At 43.1% G+C, this 19,962-nt stretch overlaps 1 protein-coding gene across 2 annotated transcripts in view; it reads right to left on the bottom strand.

The window, feature by feature from the left end:
* The window catches only part of AP1G1 (adaptor related protein complex 1 subunit gamma 1), a 319,248-nt gene that overhangs the window by 172,475 nt on the left and 126,811 nt on the right, over positions 1-19,962 (bottom strand). Inside the window, exons 5-7 of one of the 2 annotated variants that reach the window (XM_030204680.1) lie at positions 15,274-15,370; positions 11,126-11,202; positions 3,605-3,613 (exon numbers count right to left, since the gene is read on the bottom strand). In XM_030204680.1, coding sequence (XP_030060540.1) covers positions 3,605-3,613; positions 11,126-11,202; positions 15,274-15,370 — 183 coding nt within the window. The remainder of the gene's footprint in view (positions 1-3,604; positions 3,614-11,125; positions 11,203-15,273; positions 15,371-19,962) is intronic. The other variant, XM_030204681.1, reaches the window with a different exon arrangement.

Here is a 19,962-nt window from a genome sequence, read left to right as displayed (position 1 = left end):
AGGACTGCCATATTTAACACACACCAGTAGGACATCTCATCTTCTGAGCCCTAGAGGGATGAAAGTACACTCTCAAAAGAAATTTATAATAGAGTTCCTGTAACTAAATACTCTGACAATTGAGAGACAATCTGTAAACTACGTAAAAACAGATTAATATCCCGATAGCCAAAATCTGTTATCCACAAAGCAACTACTTGATACAATGGATGAAGGCCTCTAGGTTTTATCAAACCACCATAATGATGTCATTGAAGTCCTTTTGTCACTGCTGGCAGCAGCCAAATATCATCAAAATTGGATTCTGTAAATGCTGCTGGGAAAGATCTCAGCTGAGCTTCTGCACAATGTTGAAGTTGCAGGTAGTAATACCAAGGACAACTCAAAAGGTCATAAATCCTCGTAAGTTCAGCAGAGAACAAGATAATCGGCCCTCCCTCATCATTTTCATCAATAACATGTTGGAGTCATATTATCCCTTGCTGTGTCCACTCCTTAAAGCATGCTGATTTTGATTGTCCAGGAGGCATTACCCAAAATCGACAAATATCGGGAACAGATTGCTGGAAAGCCACAGCGTTTTCCTGAAATGATACCAGGCCCAGTGCAGCGTCCTCAACAAAACATATTTTCTCAAACATTTTGGGATATGCAATGTCCGAGCGTGTATCAAGCTGGAGATAGGTTGCGACAAAATTGTCTCTTACATTTCATATCACAATAAAATGAGGTGTGAAAAATCCAGTCTCTTACTTGTCGCATATTGCTCGCAACATTCTAATCCTTCAAGTCCAGGAGTCCCAGATCACCCTCTCCATAAGGCAGGCTAAGCTGCAGCAAGGGCAACCTTGGTTTCTTATTAGACCACAAAATTTGCTAAGGATTTTGTTCCACAGCTTGAGTAGAGAGGTGTGGTAGCCGTGTTAGTCCACTTTTAAAGGTAATCAATAGAAATAAAACATGAAAAAGAAAATAAGATGATACCTTTTTTATTGGACATAACTTAATACATTTCTTGATTAGCTTTCGAAGGTTGCCCTTCTTCGTCAGATCGGAAGTAAGCAAATGTTGGTAGATGACAGTATATACAAGTGAAACATCAAAGCATTTCAGTGACAGTCTAACAGGATGGGGGTGGATAGGTGAGATATTTATTTATTTATTGCATTTGTATCCCACATTTTCCCACCTCTTTGCAGGCTCAATGTGGCTTACAATACATCATGAATGGTGGAAATATATAAGAGAATAGACATTTAGTATTACAGAAGGATCTTGGTTCACATTATAATGATAAAACATGATAGTAGTATGACAAGCAGGTATTTATAAGGCAATTCTGGATGTATGTGGAGGAGTTCACATTTGTTGATCTTTTTGGTATACCTTGTTAAAGAGATGGGTCTTCAGTAGTTTGCGGAAGTTAGTTAATTCAAGAATCGTTTTTAAGTTGCGCGGCAGCGCGTTCCAGAATTGTGATATCAGGACAGGGTATGATTATCAGTAATTAGGGTGTAAATAAAATAGGCAAAATAAGAGAGTTCCAATATAAAATTGTGTCTGGTGTAGTTTAGGAGTCAGATCGTTATGAGGGATACATTTTGTACGCTTTTTTGAACAAGTCTTCAGTAGTTTCTGGAAGGTCATCAAGTCGCGTGTTTTTCTTATAGTGGTTGGTAATTCATTCCATTGTTGTGTACAGATGTATGAAAAGCTAGATGTATGTATTGATTTGTATTTAAGTCCTCTGCAATTGGGATAATGGAGGTTTAAGAAAGTACGTGATAAACTTGGCCCCTGCAACTTTCTCTAGTCCGGCCCTGCCCCAACTAGGGGACTCGGCCCCTGCTACCTTCTCCAGCCCTGTCCAGTCCCCCTCTGCCCCAACTGGGGACACAGCCCCTGCAACCTTCACCGGGGACTCAGCCCGGCGCCTTCAAACTTCTCCAGTCCGGCCCCACCCCAACCAGGGACTCAGTCCATGCAATTTTCTCCAGTCTAGCACTGCCCCAGCCGGGAGACTCGATTCCTGCTACCTTCTCCAGTCCAGTCCAGGCCCACCCCACCCCAACCCTACAATACAACCCCTGCTACATTCTCCAGCATCCTCCTCTTATACTGAGCTTGACTGTTCCTTTGAACTGTGTGGGCCTTAGTACACCTGCCTGGTTCAAATGAACAGTCAGGGCCAAGGAAGCAGAAATGCATGTTGTGGCCTGATGTGCAGTCATGCACCAGCTTCTCTTTACCACTGCAGGAAGCAAACACAGAAAGCTGAGCCATTGAACCACGCAGCCCTTGTGGCTGCTGTCTATAGAGAATTCTGTACAAGAAGTGGGCAGTTGGGCAAAATTTCCCAGAGAGTAACTACCTAAAGATAGGCCTCCTTATCTGAATGGTTACAACAGAATTCCAAGGCTGGAGGATGAGCTGATGCTGGTCCAAAAACAGAAAATAGTTGATAACACTGAAAAGATTCCCAAGCTTGAAATACATGCTTGAAAAGAACAAGTTTTCTTTCCAAATTTTTCCAGGACGATATCAATTGTTTCTAGTCACCAAAGCTGGTATTCAACCATATTGCTGAACCATTTAGTTTTCCAACAGGCTCTGCAAGAGTTTTCATAGTGTATAGGCTACATGTTCTTGCTATACAGACATCATAATTAGGTTCAGATGCAGAATCTTGTATTTTTTAAAGTGATTATGATGGTTTTGTTATTGCATATAATTTTAACTTTCATGGGATAAATATTCAGTCAGCAGCAGTGAGCATTTTGCTGACTGCCGCTGGCATTATTCCAAGATATTCAATGCCAGGCCATGTCTAGGCGGCAGCACCAGCTACCACATGACCAATCAAGTCAATATTCAGAACTTATGCATCCATGGGTTGCCACATAAAGATAAGACTGTTTTATGTGGTCCCATTTATGCAGTTACCCTGGCCAGTTAAAGTGCTGAATATCGGCACTAAGGTGGCCAAGTGACAACTCCACCCCCAGAACGCCCTCAAAATAGCTGGCTTTCACTTAGGCGTTAATTGCTAATTATCAGCAGTGATAACCACTTAAGTGCCACTGAAAATTATCAGAAAGCCCAGAACAAGTGATTTAACCAGTCAGTGGCCATTTTGGACGGCTGTTTTGAATATCAACCAGCATGTGGTTTTATTAATGTAACCTACTTTGATGTACAATATTTATGAAAAATACGTAATTAAATGAAAAAATACAAGTAACATGAGAAGCACATCTACCTCAGTAACCTGTCCCCAAAAATGACAAGTAGCTGGTACATAGAGAAAAAATGTACACGAACAGGGTCCATCCCTGCATTGTACCCAGCCACTTTCTAGCAGTCATTTGCAGATTTCAGTTTTTACAATCTTTTAAAAATTTAAAAGAATAACTTAACCACAATGAACTATAATAACTGGTCAAATAAAAACACTGTACTTCTAAAATACTAAATGCTGAACTACAAAAAGCAAAGCAAGGACTGGTTACTGCAGTTAGATTCTATGGTGTAAGTAAGTAAATGATGAATCTAATGCATGCATGCATGCAGGAAAAAGTGCAAGAAGCTGAAGATAAACACTTACCTTTTCATTCTAAAGCAGCAGGTTTCCATACACACAGAGAGGACAAAACAGACGAAGCAAGTGTTAGACACGCCAAAAGTTCTAAATCACATCAGTCAGAGCAGTAATCAGAACCACCAGAGTGGCCGGTATCAGTTAACAACAAAGGGGAAGGGAGAAAATGAGTTCTTGTCCACACACTGGTTGTGGGAGAAGTGATGGATGACTGCCTTGATGCTTTGACTAGAAAAAGCAAGCTCAGGCAGTAGGATAACAGGTTTTGGGGTTTTTTCTACTTTTGGAAGGGCTGAAAAACTATCAAAGCTTTCGGCTCCCATTTTATGAAAAGCAAAAATACTAACCTGTAGCTGGTGTTCTCCGAGGACAGCAGGCTATTCTCACATGTGGGTAACATCATCCCAACAGAGCCAGGTATGGACACTGACTAGCTTACACAGTAGAACTTTCTAGCAGCGTCCCACTGTGCATGCGCTGGTGCCTTCCCACCCAATACGAGAGCACAGGTCCCTCCCAGTCAGGTGAAAAATAAAAAGCTCCAACTAAATACAGGTTGTTGGGTTTGTGAGAATAGTTAGCCTGCTGTCCTGAGAACACCAGCTACAGGTAAGTATCTTTGCTTTCTCTGAGAACAAGCAGGTCTTCCTATTTTCAGATGTGGGAATTCCTAGCTACCAGGCTCACCGAAAACAAGAAAGCTAGGATAACTGCATCTCGAAACATCACAACCAAAACTCGAATCAATCTGAAACTATATACATACTAGCTGTGGAGGTACAGCCTGGAACAGAATACAATAGGGCCCAGGAGAGGGGAGTTGGATTCTAGACACCAAACAAATTCTGCAGAACTGCCTTGTCTGGACTGTAGTGTTGGGTGTCCTGATCAAAACAGTAGTGGGAAGTGAATGTGTGGATTGAAGACTACATTGCAGCCTTGCAAATCTACTCTATGGAGGCTGATCCCAACCAAAACTCGAATCAATCTGAAACTATATACATACTAGCTGTGGAGGTACAGTCTGGAACAGAATACAATAGGGCCCAGGAGAGTGGAGTTGGATTCTAGACACCAAACAAATTCTGCAGAACTGCCTTGTCTGAACTGACTGTAGTGTTGGGTGTCCTGATCAAAACAGTAGTGGAAAGTGAATGTGTGGATTGAAGACTACATTGCAGCCTTGCAAATCTAGTCTATGGAGGCTGATCCCAAGTGGGCTACTGATGCAGTCATGGCTCTGACATTGTGAGCCGTGACATGACCTTTAAGTGTCAGCCCAGCCTGGGTATAAGTAAAGGAGATGCAATCTACTACCCAATTAAAAAGTATGCGTTTGCAAATGGCCACCCCCAACCTTTTGGGGTCAAAAGAAACAAAAAGCTAGGTGGACTTTCTATGGGCTCTAGTCCACTCCAGAGAGAAGACTATGGAGTACACTTTCACCAAGATGGGAATGAGGTCTCAGGAAAAATATTGGAAGAACAACTGACTGGTTAAGGCGGAACTCCAACACTACCTTAGGGTGAGTAAGGAGGACTACTCTGTTTTCATGGAACTTAATATACAGTGGATGAACTACCAGGGTCTGAAGCTCACTGACCCTGCGAGATGAAGTTATCGCCACCAGAAACACTACTTTCCAGGTCAAAAACTTCAGATGGCAGGTATCCAGAAGTTCAACACTGAGATCCCATGACACAACCGGAGGTTTGGTAAGAGGCTTTGTCAGCAACAAACCTCTCATGACACAAACAACTAAAGGCTGTATAGAGATGGACTCATCTCCTACACGATAAGCGACAATTGCACCGAGATAGACCCTTACAAAATTGGTTTTCAAACCAAACTCAGAAAGGTGCAGGAGGTATTCAAGCAGTTTTTGATTAGGGTATGAAAAAGGATCTAAGGCCTTGCCCTCATATCAGACGGCAAACCTTTTCCATTTAAAAGAGTAACATCTTAGTTGAATCTTTCCTAGAAGCCAGCAAATTACAGGAGATACCCTAAGGCAACCCAAGGGACCCAAATTCTACACTTTCAACATACAAGACATGAGGGCTAGAGATTGGAGGTTGGGATGTAGAAGGGATCCTGCGTTTTGCATGATACGGGTCAGAAAACACTCCAATCTTCACAGATCTTCTGAGGACAACTCCAGAAGAAGAGGGAACCAGATCTTCCGCAGCCAGTAGGGAGTGAGCAGAATCATGGTGCCCCAATCTCCAATCTTGCTCAAGTTTCAGCAAAGTCTTCTCTATGAGAAGAATTGGAGGATACGCATACTGAAGACCCTGACTTCAATGCAGGAGAAAGACATCCGACGCTGGTCTACCATGTGACCAGAGCCTGGAGCAGAACTGAGGAACCTTTTTGTTGAAATGAGTAGTGAAAAGATCCACCGGAGTGCCCCACTTTCAGAAGATGTTCGAGGTTACGCCAATGTGTAGAGACCACTTGTGCGGTTGCAGTATCCTGCTCAATCTGTCTGCCAGGCAGTTGTTCTTCCAGGGTAGGGAAGAGGCACAGAGGGCCACCCCGTGAAGTAGGGCCCACCGCTTCCTAAAAGGGGTAGGATCTTGTACTCTCCTGCTTGTTGACACAGAAACATTGCAACCTGGTTGTTCATTCAAATGAGTACAATTTGGTCTTGGAGCCAATCTCTGAAAGCCTTTAGAGCGTTCCAAATAGCCCTGAGCTTGAGGAGAATGATATGGAACTGAACCACCAGAATGGACCACTGACCCCAAGCGTGAAGCCCATTCACATAAGCTCCCCAACCCAGGTTGGATGTATCCATAGTCAACACCTCCTGAGGCAGTGGAATTTGGAATGGACGTCCCAGAGACAAATTGGACAGGACTGCCCACCAGAGAAGGATGTGAGCCAGCTCTGGTGGAATGCGAATGACATCCATTAGGTTCCTTGCTGCCTGAGGCCACTGGGAACCTAAGGTCCACTGGGCTGCTCACAAATGGAGCAGTGCCATGGGTATGACATGTACTGTGGAGGCCATGTGGCCCACCAATCTCAACAACTGCCAAGCTGAAACCTGCTGGCTGCTGTGGACCTGTGAGGCCAGCATTGTCAAGGTATCCACCCTCACTTGTGGAAGGAAGGCCCAAGCCTGCATTATATCTAGCAGGGCTCCTATGTACATTAATTGGTGAGCTGCTTGAAGGTAGAACTTGGGATAATTTACAACAAACCCCAGCAGCCCTAGCACCTGAATAGTCACCTGCACTATCTTCATGGCTCCCTCTAGGGATGTGCTCTTGACCAGCCAATCGACCGGGAAGGGGAAACACATACACTCCCAGTCTGCATAGATACGTTGCGACTGCCAGCAGACACTTGGTGAAAACACTGGGGGCAGAAGCCAGGCCAAACTGCAGAACACAATACTGGTAGTGGTGTTTCCCCACTCGAAATCTGAGACACCTCCTGTGACTTGGAAGTATCGAAATGTGGGTATAGGCATCCTTCAACTCCAGAGAGCATAGCCAATCATTTCTCTGAATTAGAGGGAACAGAGTGCCCAGGGAAATCATCCTGAACGTTTCCTTCACCAAAACTGTGTCCAGGGCTCTTAGGTCTACATTTTCTTGCTCAGAAGGAAGTACTTGTAATAGAATCCTCTGCCTTCTTCCCCTGGCAGTATGAGTTGAACTCTTCGCCCTTCTGCAGGCCCGAGCGGTTGATCTACAAATATCTGCTTCTGCTCAGAGCCGATGCTCTCAGTGGGCAACTTGGAGGTCCTTTGCGCCAATTCAGAGCATACCCACTTTGACTGGGGAGCCAGTTTGAACTTCTGAAGACAGGGCTGGCGAGGCCTGGGAAGCAAGCCCTGAGTCACCTGAGCTGAGCAAATAGGAGGCTGGTACCTAAGCCTTTGAGAGTAGTAGGGTTGACAACACTGCCCGGTTGAAAATCTTCTTGTTGAAGATGATGCAGATGGAGGATGCCGAGAGATAGCGTGGATAGGATCCATATGTTTTTTTTAATGAGGTCAGTGATCTGTTCCACTTTCTCTCCAAACAAGTTGTCCCCTTGGCACATCACATCTGCTAGTCTCTCTTGAACAGCCTGTTCGAGGTCAGAGACACATAGCCATGACAGTTTGCAAATCCCCACACCCATAGCAGAGCCTGGATACATCATCAAAAGTATCATAGGTGCCCCTGGCCAGGTAATACCTGCATTCCATCAGCTTGCTGGCCAACTTGCAAAGCTCAGCACCTGTTCTGAAGGGAGAGAGTCCGCTAGACTAAGTGTACTGTTTATCAGAGACTCCAAATACACGTTCATGTAGAGCTGGTAGGACTGGATGCAGGCAATGAGCATTGAGGCCTGTAAAGTCTTCCAAATGAATCCAAAGTTCTGGCCTCTCACCCCAGGGGTGCTGAGGCATAAGACCAAGAATTCTTGGCCCATTTGAGAGTGGATTCAACCACCATGCACTTGTGGGGCAATTGTGCCTTCTCAAATCCAGGAGCCTTCTGGATACAGTACTGCGTATCCATCTTCTTTGGCACAACCTGAACTGTGAGGGGAGAGTGCCAGTTCTTCAACAGTGTGTCCTTAAACGATAGGGTGCAATGGCACAGTGACCCCTTCCTTAGGAGGAGACTTATAGCCCAGAATAGATAGAATCACTGCCCTAGGCTCCTCCTCAGTCTCCAATTTAAAAGGGACAGCCACAGTCATCTTTGAATCTCTAATGTCCTCGGTGGTTACTAAATCTTTTAAATTACTTTGGAAGCTGAAGCACATTAGGCCCTTTTTTCAATTGATATTTTCAGATTACTTGTCCAAGCTCTTGTTTTGACCCAATCTGATTATTTTAATGCGATCTATGCAGGGTGTAAAGAATGAATATTAAGGAAACTGCAAACTGCCCAAAATACTGCAGATAGACTTGTCATGCATGTACCACGCTTTGAGGGTGCTACTCATTGCTGATACATTTGCACTGGCTTCCCATTAGGGCCAGGATTGTATTCAAACTCTGTGCTCTCATATTTCAGATTTTGTATGGTATTGCCCCTGACTATATGTTGCCCCTTGTTATTTTGCCTTCTCACAATTCAATCTTTGGTGCAAGAGACTACCTGCGTCTTCATTTTCCTACCTGTAAGAAAATAGTTTATAAATCTATATATTCAGCTACTTTTTCATACCAAGGTACTAAATGGTGGAATTCCTTGCCGAAAACAAAAACAGAGAGGGTTCAAAGCACAAGACAAAGTCCAAACAGCAAAAGAAGTACCGGGAGCCTTCACAAGTGGGGCAAAGTCTTTAATTGTAGTCTTTGCTGAAAAATGTAAGATCCCAACTTGATTATTTGTTTTTTTTGTAAGTTTTTGAAATCTTTCCTTTTCAAAATCTTTCTGTCAATTGATCCTGGTGCCTAATCTTCCCCTTCCATTATCCCCATTATGCATTATTGAATTCTTTATATATTACGATTCTTTCCTTATTGATATGTGTAGGTTTATGTATTTTGCTTCATATTTTGTAATGACTTCTTTTTAGCTTGTTAGCCACATTGAACTCGAAATGTGTACAGGAAAATGTGGAGTATAAATGTCATAAGTAAATAAATATCCTACAGAAAACTGGTGAAAGATTGGCTCTGGAGGAGATTTTCATCTGTTTTCAGGAACTGAGAGTTTAGATGGGATTCCACATGCCTCCTCTTCCGAGAAGCAATGTGGTTCCTCATCTGAGTCCCAAGAGTGGTCCCAATCAGACTCCTCCTCATATTGAGGATCAGGGGATTGAATCTGCACCAGCCTTGACCTAGTGGAATGATGTCCATGTTCTGAAGAGCCTCGAGGTGCAATCCTTCTCCAGGAAAGCTTTCTCCCCCAATATAGGAGGGGAAACTGCATGCACAGACCTTGACTCCAACACCTTGTGAGACACTGGCATCGAGGACCTGGGCGCCAGCATCGAAGGAGCTTCGGAGACAGACTGGGGCTATTCCGCTTGGGGTGCAAGCAACCTTGATGCCAAAGCAGGAGCTCCCTGCAGCAACTGTGCCAGCTTCTTCGGAGCACGTCCCAGAACCACTCATCGAAGGCGGGTTTCTGCAAAGGCATGGGATCCAGAGCAGAGGCAGTTTGAGACGGTATCAGTGCTAAACCAGCAGTGGGGACCTGGCCGCTCGATGACAGGCACACTAGCACCACTTCCATGGAGGGGGAGCGGTCCTCCCGATGCTAGCACTTCTTGGGTATCGCAGTGTTCAATGCCTCGGTGCTCCCAGCACTGTGCATCGAAGAAGACCGATGCTTAAGCTTCTTGGGTTTCCCTCAATGCAGACAACTTCAATTCCCCTGTGTCAATGAGGACAACGCTGAATCCGAGCGTTGCTTCAGTGCCAGGTCGATGTTGACCAGTCCAGGGTCTGCTAACAGCACCCAGAGTCAAGGCAGGTGGAGACTCACTGGATGCCGATGTTGGAGCAGCCATGGAAGTCGATGCCACCAGTGCCAAAGACAATGTCCAGCCTTCGAAGAGCCAAAAAAATGCTCCAATTGAACCAATCGCACCCTCTGGGTTCTCACCTGCATATGTAAAGAGAGATCACAAACGGAGGGGTCATGATTTGGTCAAAGGCACCCAATGCACCAATTGTGCAGGTCTGGAACAGAAATCACACGCCTACATGACGCACCACTTGAAGCCACTTAGGGGTCCTTCTTGGATATTGAAAAAGGAATTATGGCTAAATTAAACTCCTCAATCTTGAAACTTGAAAAAGGGGTAAGTGTTCAAATTGAGGTTGGGGCTGCGACCTAACCATGCACTCACAAAAAAAAATGACAAAAATGAACTGAAATATAACAGGAAGGGAAAAACACGAAATAAATAGAAAAAAATTGAAAAAATACCCGCATGGGAAGTCACTTGCTGAAATATGTAGTACCGCAAGAGGAACAGAACACAAAACGCATCCTGTGAACTCCACAAAAAAATGAAGCGCATGCACGCTGGGACACAGCTAGAAAGTTCTATACTGTAACTAGTCAGCGTCTGCACATCACCCATATGCGAGAATGGGAAGGCCTGTTTGTTTTCAGAAAAAATAAAGTTCCTTAGGTATAAAAACAAGTTTTCCAAGGTAGAAAGATCCCCTCCCCACCTAATTACAGAATCTATAAACTTAACAACAAATTTATCATTTCTCTCTCCCCAGGTTTCAGCTTCTTAAACTCTCTATAGCTCTTTCCATTACTTTACCATTTTCGGCCTCTTGGACTTCTTGATTGGTCTTATCTGAAGTTGGAAAGTGGTATGTCCCTTTCAGCAGGGACAGGAGAGATGACTATTGCCAGTAGAAGCTTAGCTGAGAGCAGGAAGGCTGTTAGAAGCTGCCCAATTCCTGTTTTGTTTTTTGTTGTTTTTTTTTTTTTTTTTGGGGGGGGGGGGGGGGCACTGAAGCACATGTGCCAAGAGATCAAGCTTATTTTTGTTATATGCATCCCTTTCCTTACATGCACACAAATATATGTTTGTTACCTTTCTGAAATGAGACAGCATATCTGGACTTCTCTCACACATCTCTGTCAGCAGAACAACCGATGTGTGAAGAACACCTAGAAAAATAAAAAGAGAGGAGACAGAAAAAACACTTGTCACCTGTTGCTCTTTGGGTAAAATCATTTTTGCTGAAGGCAGGATGAAACTCAAAACTAAAGCCCTTCATTTCAAGCCTAGGAGTCCTGCCCTGTAATGTCAGTGATTTGTGCCACTTTATTTTGTTTAGAAATAAAGGAGTTTGAAGGCTCAAAGCAACAGCCTCAGGAAATATTTCTTCACAGAAAAGGTGGTAGATCAAGGAGCAGCCTCCAGGTGGAAGCAAAGTATAGTATCAGATTTCAAGAGAGACTTTATGTCCTCTACCTGCCATCATAAAGAGAAAATAATGAAGACGCTGTGACAGAGGGCAACTAGAATGTGCAATATTTTGATCATTTGGAAGAGAAAAATTATCTGCAGAAAAATCAGATTACTTGTAGCAGATTTTCTCTGTGGACAGTAGAATGGAATTCCTCACAGATAGGCAACATCTGATGGAGCCCACATACAGGAAAGCTCTCCCTTATGAAAGCCTGAACCCAAGCGATACTGCAGTAATACTGCTAGAGGTCTTGGCAGCCATTTTGGACCCTGGTTGCCACAAGGCAGGAAAGAGTGGCATTGCTCCCTCTCCACCAGACACCAGCGATCCCCAAAGGCCCAGGGACTGGGTTAGGGGGAACATGAGGAGTGGTTAATCTGGTGTACTCCCACATATTGGGCTCATGCCCACATGTGGGGGACCTCTGGGGGGGGGGGGGGGGAGAGAGAAGGCCCAAAAGGGCTCTGATTGGGGAGGGGTTAGATGCCATAATAGGGCTTACTGTGATCGGGTGTCCTAATGGGACTTACTGGGAGGGGGCCAGGTGCAGCTGAAGTGGCTGGAGGGTGCTGTTGGGTGTAGGAGAGGAGGGTGTTGTCATCAGGGACTAGGATCAGACCTTTTCTGCAAAGGAGCAGTAATTTTAGAAAGCTACTTTTACGTCTATATGAAGGGGAAAAAATGCCCCCCCTCACCCCCGATCTTTCTGAAATAGCTGCTTTCTCTGGATGTGGAATTGCTGGGACGTTGTGGAGCCTCTCGTAAAACAGTATGGAAATTCCACGTCCTGACATGGTTCTTTGAATTCCCCTCCAAACATTCTTTCTAAACTGCTGCTCTATGCCTGCAACTGGAGAAGATTTACGTTGCTATTTCTGAAATGAATCCAGAATTGGGCAGGCATGTTGGGTGAAGGAACTAGTATTATTTACTATATAGCCTGGGCAACCTTTTGGCCAGTATCTGGGTGCGACAACCCTCCATCCCCACTGCACACCAAAGGGGGCAATCCTTTTAGAATGCCTGGGGAGCTGCAATCTCATCCCTTGCCTCAGGCAGCAGATTGCTTTGAACTGCTGGGGTGGGGTTTAAATCTCAAATTTAAGAGCGATTGATTTCGGAGTAAACTTCATTTAGACTCATTCTTCATGGATCTACATTGCCAAGAAACACATTGGCAGTACATTTATTAGGATTTATTTACTGCCTTTTTGAAAGAATTTACTCAAGGCAGTGAACAGTAAGAATAAATCAAACATAAGCAATAGACAATTACAGTAGTAGTAGTAATAGAACATTTTAATAGGAAATTGTGTAGGAAAGCAAAGATGGAACATAGGTAAGAAAGTAAGAGGAATTAGAAAGTAAGAAGACTAAATATTTTAAACAAATGAAGCCAAACCACTCTATAAAAGCTAGACACAGATATACTGAGTTAGTCCAATACAAATCTATTACCTAGCACTCTGATTCAGAAATGAACAATTTTTTTCTAATTTATCCCTCAATTATGCTACAGGAAGGGCTAAATCTTCCCTAATATACTACATCACTCTGTGGCAGGGAATGAGCTTTTATGTATGTCAAGAACTGGTAACAGAAAAGAATATGCCCTTACGATGGAAAAAGGGGTGGGGGTTAGCATGAGCTAGCTGTATGCAGGTAACCAAGCCCTCGGAAGCAGGATCTATATTCTCTTCCTACACAGAAGTAAAATGCTGTCCCTTCCCAATAAAAATTGGTGCCAGAACACCTTTGAGAGAACAGCTTAACTGAGGTAAACCCATGAGAAGCACAAAGAGATGGAAACAGAAAAGAGTGAGTGGAGGCAGACAAGGGAAAAGGAGAGGATGGTCTTTACTAGAGAATGACACAGGGATTGGGACCCACGGTAACTCCATGGACAGAGCCTGTGGGGAAAGGGCGGGGAAGACAGAGATGACGGGGCAGGGACAAAGCCCGTGGGGATGGGGACAGGGACCAAGCCCGCGGGGATGGAGCATAGACAAACTTTGCACCATGCCACTCTCTACTTTGAAGGCTATTAATGAATTGAACAGTTATTTATGTTCGAGTGATGTAGATGAAAATGTTTTCATATTTTGGAAAAACAAGCAACATTTGCACCAGGGATCGCACTCCTGCTACCAGCACATCTTCTGAGAAGACATTTTCTATTGTGGGAAGGACTGTGGAAGACGGGAGAGCAAGACTGAATCCTGAGATCGTTGACATTATTCATATATAGATTAAAAAATCATAACAGTGCTTTGTAGGGCTTATTTCTTCCCCCAGTAGGGCATACAAAGCGGGTTGTACTTTGTACCCCTGGACATTTTAACAGGGTGGATTAGGATTACTTGGGGTTAGAGAATTCAGCTATTGTTGGGGTTGGAAGGATTGAGGGTGGGGGGGGGGGGGGAGTGGTTATAGTTGCTTGGTGTTATTATTGCCTTCTCTTTGTGATTTATAAACAGTTGCACAGAATATTGTTCCTTTTTCTACTTTAATAAAAAGATGTATATATAAAATCATAAGTGTTCGAGGCTTCTGCAGATGAGTACAGAGCCCGTGGGTACGAGGTAGGGACAGAGACAAACTTTGTCTCCGTGTCATTCTCTAGTCTCTACCTGTCAGAGGAATAATTCCCAGGAGTTAATCCTAGGAAGAAACTATAATAGTTCAGGGAACCACAAAGATATCTCATTAACATGCTGAAGATGGGCTGAGGGAAATTCACAAACAGACACCATCAACAAAGACACCCCTGTGCTGCTCTGCTGTGATTGCAAGTTTGTCAAGAATCACATTCCAGACAATACCCATCCTCTGAACTGACAGTCTGCCTTATCTACCCATCATACTAACTGTGGAATTTGCATAATTCATGGCAGAAGTCAGTGCACACAAACAGCCTTACAGTCTCTCCCAAGATAAAGGGCAACTGGATATGAAAAGCACTAATCAAAGGTCTGATTGTCTATCCCCGATAGCCAATCAACTAAAAGGAATTCCCCCTAGCAGACAGAGATGACCCATGAATTTAGAGAATAGCAGGAGAAAGAACATTGTCAGCCTTACACAGTTGATTTGGAATGGTTTCCAGAAAGCAATATGCCAAATAAACAGTCTCAGAAAGAAAAACATATCAATGCACTTAAACATTTTTTAAACAAAGAATGGTGTTCAGACTTTTTATGCAAGGCATTTATTTTAAAGGAGGCAAAAGAAGTGAAGTACATACAGAGCAACAGTAATATATCTAGAAAACCCTCTGAAACTCAACTGGAAACCCTGCTTGCATTTGTCCAAGATGGCTCTGTGAATGACTGCCACCTTAGCCTGGCTGAAATCACCTAAAGTCAAAGTCAGAACATTTTCATGATAGCTAATAGAAACCTATGAGCTATAACTGCTTTATTTCTTTCCTGGAAATTGAAGAGAGCAAAGTTATATCACATCTCCATCTGAGGAAGACTAATATGTATTGCAGAAGGAATACCAGATCAGTGAGGGACCAGACTGGTGGGGAAAATGTTACAGAATGAACAAATGGAAAGAGAGAGGAAGTTCAGCATCAGTGACCTGGAAGTGTTGAAATGCCACAAGATTAGGAGGATGTCACTGGTTTGTGTCTATCGAAAAAGTTCCAGCCTAATGGGCAAATGAAGAGCTGCTACATCCATCAGCAAAATTACAACATCTAAGATCTTGGAATTAGAAAAGCCCTTTCTTGTACTACTGTGTATGGAAATATGACATATACCATGATTCTTTTCATTCAATAGGTTTTTTGTGGCTGGAAGGAACATCTCCATGAGTTCTGGCACTTTCCTGATGACATGTACAGCACACAAGGCAGCCTGCAAAAAGGAAGAGACATAGGATCAGTTCATGTTCCATTAGACCCAACATCTCGTAGGCATTCATTTAGTTTCCCACAGAAAACAATCCCCGCACTCCATAGGATTGGCTCTTGTTCCCAAAAATCGTTATACCCACACTAGCCCACCCCTCAAGTCACTTCACTGGCTCCCCGTCCGTTTCCGCATACAATTCAAACTTCTCTTACTGACCTTTAAATGCATCCATTCTGCAGCCCCCCATTACCTCTCCTCTCTCCCTACACTCCTCCCAGTGATCTCCGCTCACTGGACAAATCTCTCTTGTCGTCCCCCTTCTCCTCCACTGCTAACTCCAGGCTTCGTTCCTTTTCCCTCGTGGCTCCTTATGCCTGGAATAAACTTCCTAAGCCTGTACGTCTATCTCCATCTCTACCTGTTTTCAAATCTATGCTGAAAACCCACCTTTTCACCACTGCTTTTGGCTCCTAGTTACTACTCAATTGCCTCCCCTTGTTCCTTCTCACCCAGTACTCCCTCGCCCTTAATTGTCTTGTCTGTCTCTATTATTTTTAGATTGTAAGCTCTATTGAGCAGGGACTGTCTCTCTATGTCAGGTGTTCAGCGCTGCATGCGTCTGGTAGCGCTATACAAATGTTAATAATAATAAGCCTCAATGACATAACCACAGCATGAGCTCCAAAACATCTAAAGAATCTACTCACTATGTCAAAGAGTCCAACCACAAACACCCAGCCCAAGACCCACAAGAACCTCAGCTCATATTCTGACCCTGAGCACTAACACTTTCAATATTACAGTATTAGTAAGGAATGTATAGACACCAATCTATATAATGCACTTACTACTAACCCTAGGGGGATCAGGATTACAAAGAGGTATGTCTAGGCTTCTGCAAACGTTTGAAAAAAAATGATTCTTCAATCAAGCCTTTGGCTTCTGAGGTATGGTGATGTTCATAGAACATGTGAAATGGAATAAGAAAGTAGGAATAGCGGAGTTTAAAGGTTTGTGTCCATTGAATTGCTAGAGTACTGATAGAACTGAAAAATGAGCTTGCGGAGCTACTGCTAGTGATATGCAACTTATCCTTAAAATCGAGCGTGGTACTGGAAGATTGGAGGGTGGCCAATGTAACACCGATTTTTAAAAAAGGCTCCAGGGGAGATCCAGGAAATTATAGACCGGTGAGTCTGACGTCAGTGCCGGGGAAAATGGTAGAGGCTATTATTAAAAACAAAATTACAGAGCACATCCGAGGACATGGATTACTGAGACCGAGTCAGCACGGCTTTTGTGTGGGGAAATCTTGCCTGACCAATTTACTTCAATTCTTTGAAGGAGTAAACAAACATGTGGACAAAGGGGAGCCGGTTGATATTGTGTATCTGGATTTTCAAAAGGCGTTTGACAAGGTACCTCATGACAGGCTACAGAGGAAATTGGAGGGTCATGGGATAGGAGGAAATGTCCTATTGTGGATTAAAAACTGGTTGAAGGATAGGAAACAGAGAGTGGGGTTAAATGGACAGTATTCACAATGGAGAAGGGTAGTTAGTGCAGTTCCTCAGGGGTCTGTGCTAGGACCGCTGCTTTTTAATATATTTATAAATGATTTAGAGATGGGAGTAACTAGCGAGGTAATTAAATTTGCTGATGACACAAAGTTATTCAAAGTTGTTAAATCGCAACAGGATTGTGAAAAATTACAAGAGGACCTTACGAGACTGGGCGGCTAAATGGCAGATGACGTTTAATGTGAGCAAGTGCAAGGTGATGCATGTGGGAAAAAAGAACCCGAATTATAGCTACGTCATGCAAGGTTCCACGTTAGGAGTTACGGACCAAGAAAGGGATCTGGGTGTCGTCGTTGATAATACATTGAAACCTTCTGCTCAGTGTGCTGCTGCGGCTAGGAAAGCGAATAGAATGTTGGGTATTATTAGGAAAGGTATGGAAATCAGGTGTGAGGATGTTATAATGCCATTGTATCGCTCCATGGTGCAACCGCACCTTGAATATTGTGTTCAATTCTGGTCGCCGCATCTCAAGAAAGATATAGTAGAATTGGAAAAGGTGCAGAGAAGGGCGACTAAAATGATAGCGGGGATGGGACTTCCCTATGAAGAAAGATTAAGGAGGCTAGGGCTATACAGCTTGGAGAAGAGACGGCTGAGGGGAGACATGATAGAGGTATATAAAATAATGAGTGGAGTGGAACAGGTGGATGTGAAGCGTCTGTTCACGCTTTCCAAAAATACTAGGAGGCATGCAATGAAACTACAGTGTAGTAAATTTAAAACAAATCGGAGAAACTTTTTCTTCACCCAACGTATAATTAAACACTGGAATTCGTTGCCGGAGAAAGTGGTGAAGGCTTTAAGTGATCCATTTTAGTACTGTATAATATTCAGCTTCAATTGTGTCACTGTTCAGGTTGAAATAGTCTTGTATTTTTGAACTGCATTTTGTACCTTGCTTAACGTGACTGGCTTGAGGCAGCGAGTACCAAATGTTCCTTTAAAAACATTTTCTAACCTTTCTGAATTGGGTACTTCTTCCTTGTCCCCATATCAGATTTGTCAGTAGGCAGAATAAGGCACAATATAGTACATAAGAAGCTTATGAAATGGCAGAGTGCTTTGCAGCCAGTCTTCAAAAAAAAAAAAAAGTGCAGGGTCATGCACAGGGGATTAATTCATCTAAGAGAGATGGGAAGCAGGCAGAAGGCACTTCAGTGTGATCAATGTACTAACTTGTGTTAGGGCTGTGTGCTATAGCTCAGCATGATGCACACATAAGGAAACATTGTGGTCTTATAATACGGTAACCAAAGAGTATGTAAATAAGTAACATGTAAAAAAAAATGTGCACGACAATGGAAGAGCACACCAGAAGCATGTGCATATGGGTCTGCCCTAGCAGCACCTATATGTTACACACAAAATGGTACCATACTTGGCACATAGATATGCGCATGTATTGGAATGCTATTCTGAGCATAAATAGTTTTGGTATTTGCAAAGTGCATCTGTGCACAGAGTTTCAAAGCATACACTTGCACACATGCTAGAATGCTATTGTCAACAAACATTATTCTATGCACATATATTATTGTATTGTGTTATGTCAGCAGTAGAGCACACTTTCCTTCAGCCCCTGCACTTTTACATATACACAGTAACATAGTAGATGATGGCAGATAAAGACCTGCACAGTCCATCCAATCTGTTTTGTTTTTTCTGACCCATCCCCTTCAACACAGCCAGAAAAGAGATGTGGGTCCTTCAAGCTTTCAATAAACAGAAGAGCAAGGCATAAAATCCTCATCAACAATAATGAAGAATAAAGCTAACTTTTTACTCCTCCTTAGAACTGACACTAAAAAGAAACCTTCATTCAGCCTTTGGATGTTTGAGCTCATCTTTGCATCTGGGTTCAATAGTTAGTGCTCTCATTACCATGGGACTTAAATGAGCTGTACATGGATGTCTGCGTAAGTCTCTGCACACAACTTGATTGAACACACAGTACTCTCAGTAGCGCACACATGTCACACTAAACTATGCACAAAGCCTACTGCACTGTTACACTGGCCTTGTGCTTACTGAGAGAGGTTTTATTTCTCCAACTTCTAACCTGATCTACGAGCTTGAATTACCCACCGATCTACCACTATTATTAACTTCCTTGATCTCCACCTCCAACTAGAAGTTCTGAGCCTACCTGTTTTGAATCTGTTGATAGTCCTCTAACTGGAAATCCCCTCTAACTGTGAGTATATTAGTCACTTTTAATCCACTAATCTGCTATCACCTTAGAGTATTCAAAGTCACGATAAACTGCACTAACACCATCCATGAGCAAGAACTAATACTATAATAAACATCTAGACAATCTAACAACCATAGCTAATTAATATTAAAATGAACACTACAAAACTGCTCCTAATAATTTATTCACTATCTCTAATTCATTACACACTAACCACCCCACACTTCTGGAAACTAATAACATTCCCACAATTTACAAGCTTAATAGACCATCCAGACACAGTCCACATCACCAAAACAACAACAACCAAAACAATGGAAGAACCACCTTACATAGACAACAACAAAACAAAGGACACAGCAAACTCACACCACAGGAAAACAGACAACTAATGAAAATCAACACAATCTTGAGGCCAACTGATCCCTACCAAACAATTCAACTAGGATACATAAATGCCAGATCAGTTGTCAACAAAGCAACAATAATTACAGACTGGATCACGGATGACAATCTTGATCTATTACTCATCTGTGAAACCTGGATACACGATCAGAATGACCCCATAATCCTTGATCTTTGCCCCCCTGGATACAAAGTTACTCATTGGACAAGAAAAGGAAAGAGAGGAGGAGGCATTGTGCTGATCTATAAATCATCTCTCACCGTAACAACAGCCGAACCTATAACACCACAACTTGAAATCGCCTCAGTCAAAATCAACCAGACTACCTTGCTTGATTACCTAAATGTTGTCTTGTTTTAAAGGCCACCAGGTAACTGGCAGGAATGCCAACCACATTTCATGGACTTCATAT

Source organism: Microcaecilia unicolor, chromosome 5 (genome assembly GCF_901765095.1).
Source record: "Microcaecilia unicolor chromosome 5, aMicUni1.1, whole genome shotgun sequence".
In the NCBI taxonomy this organism is placed as follows: domain Eukaryota; kingdom Metazoa; phylum Chordata; class Amphibia; order Gymnophiona; family Siphonopidae; genus Microcaecilia; species Microcaecilia unicolor.
The sequence above is the reverse complement of the archived record's forward strand: the minus strand, read 5'-3'. Positions and strand labels throughout refer to the sequence as shown.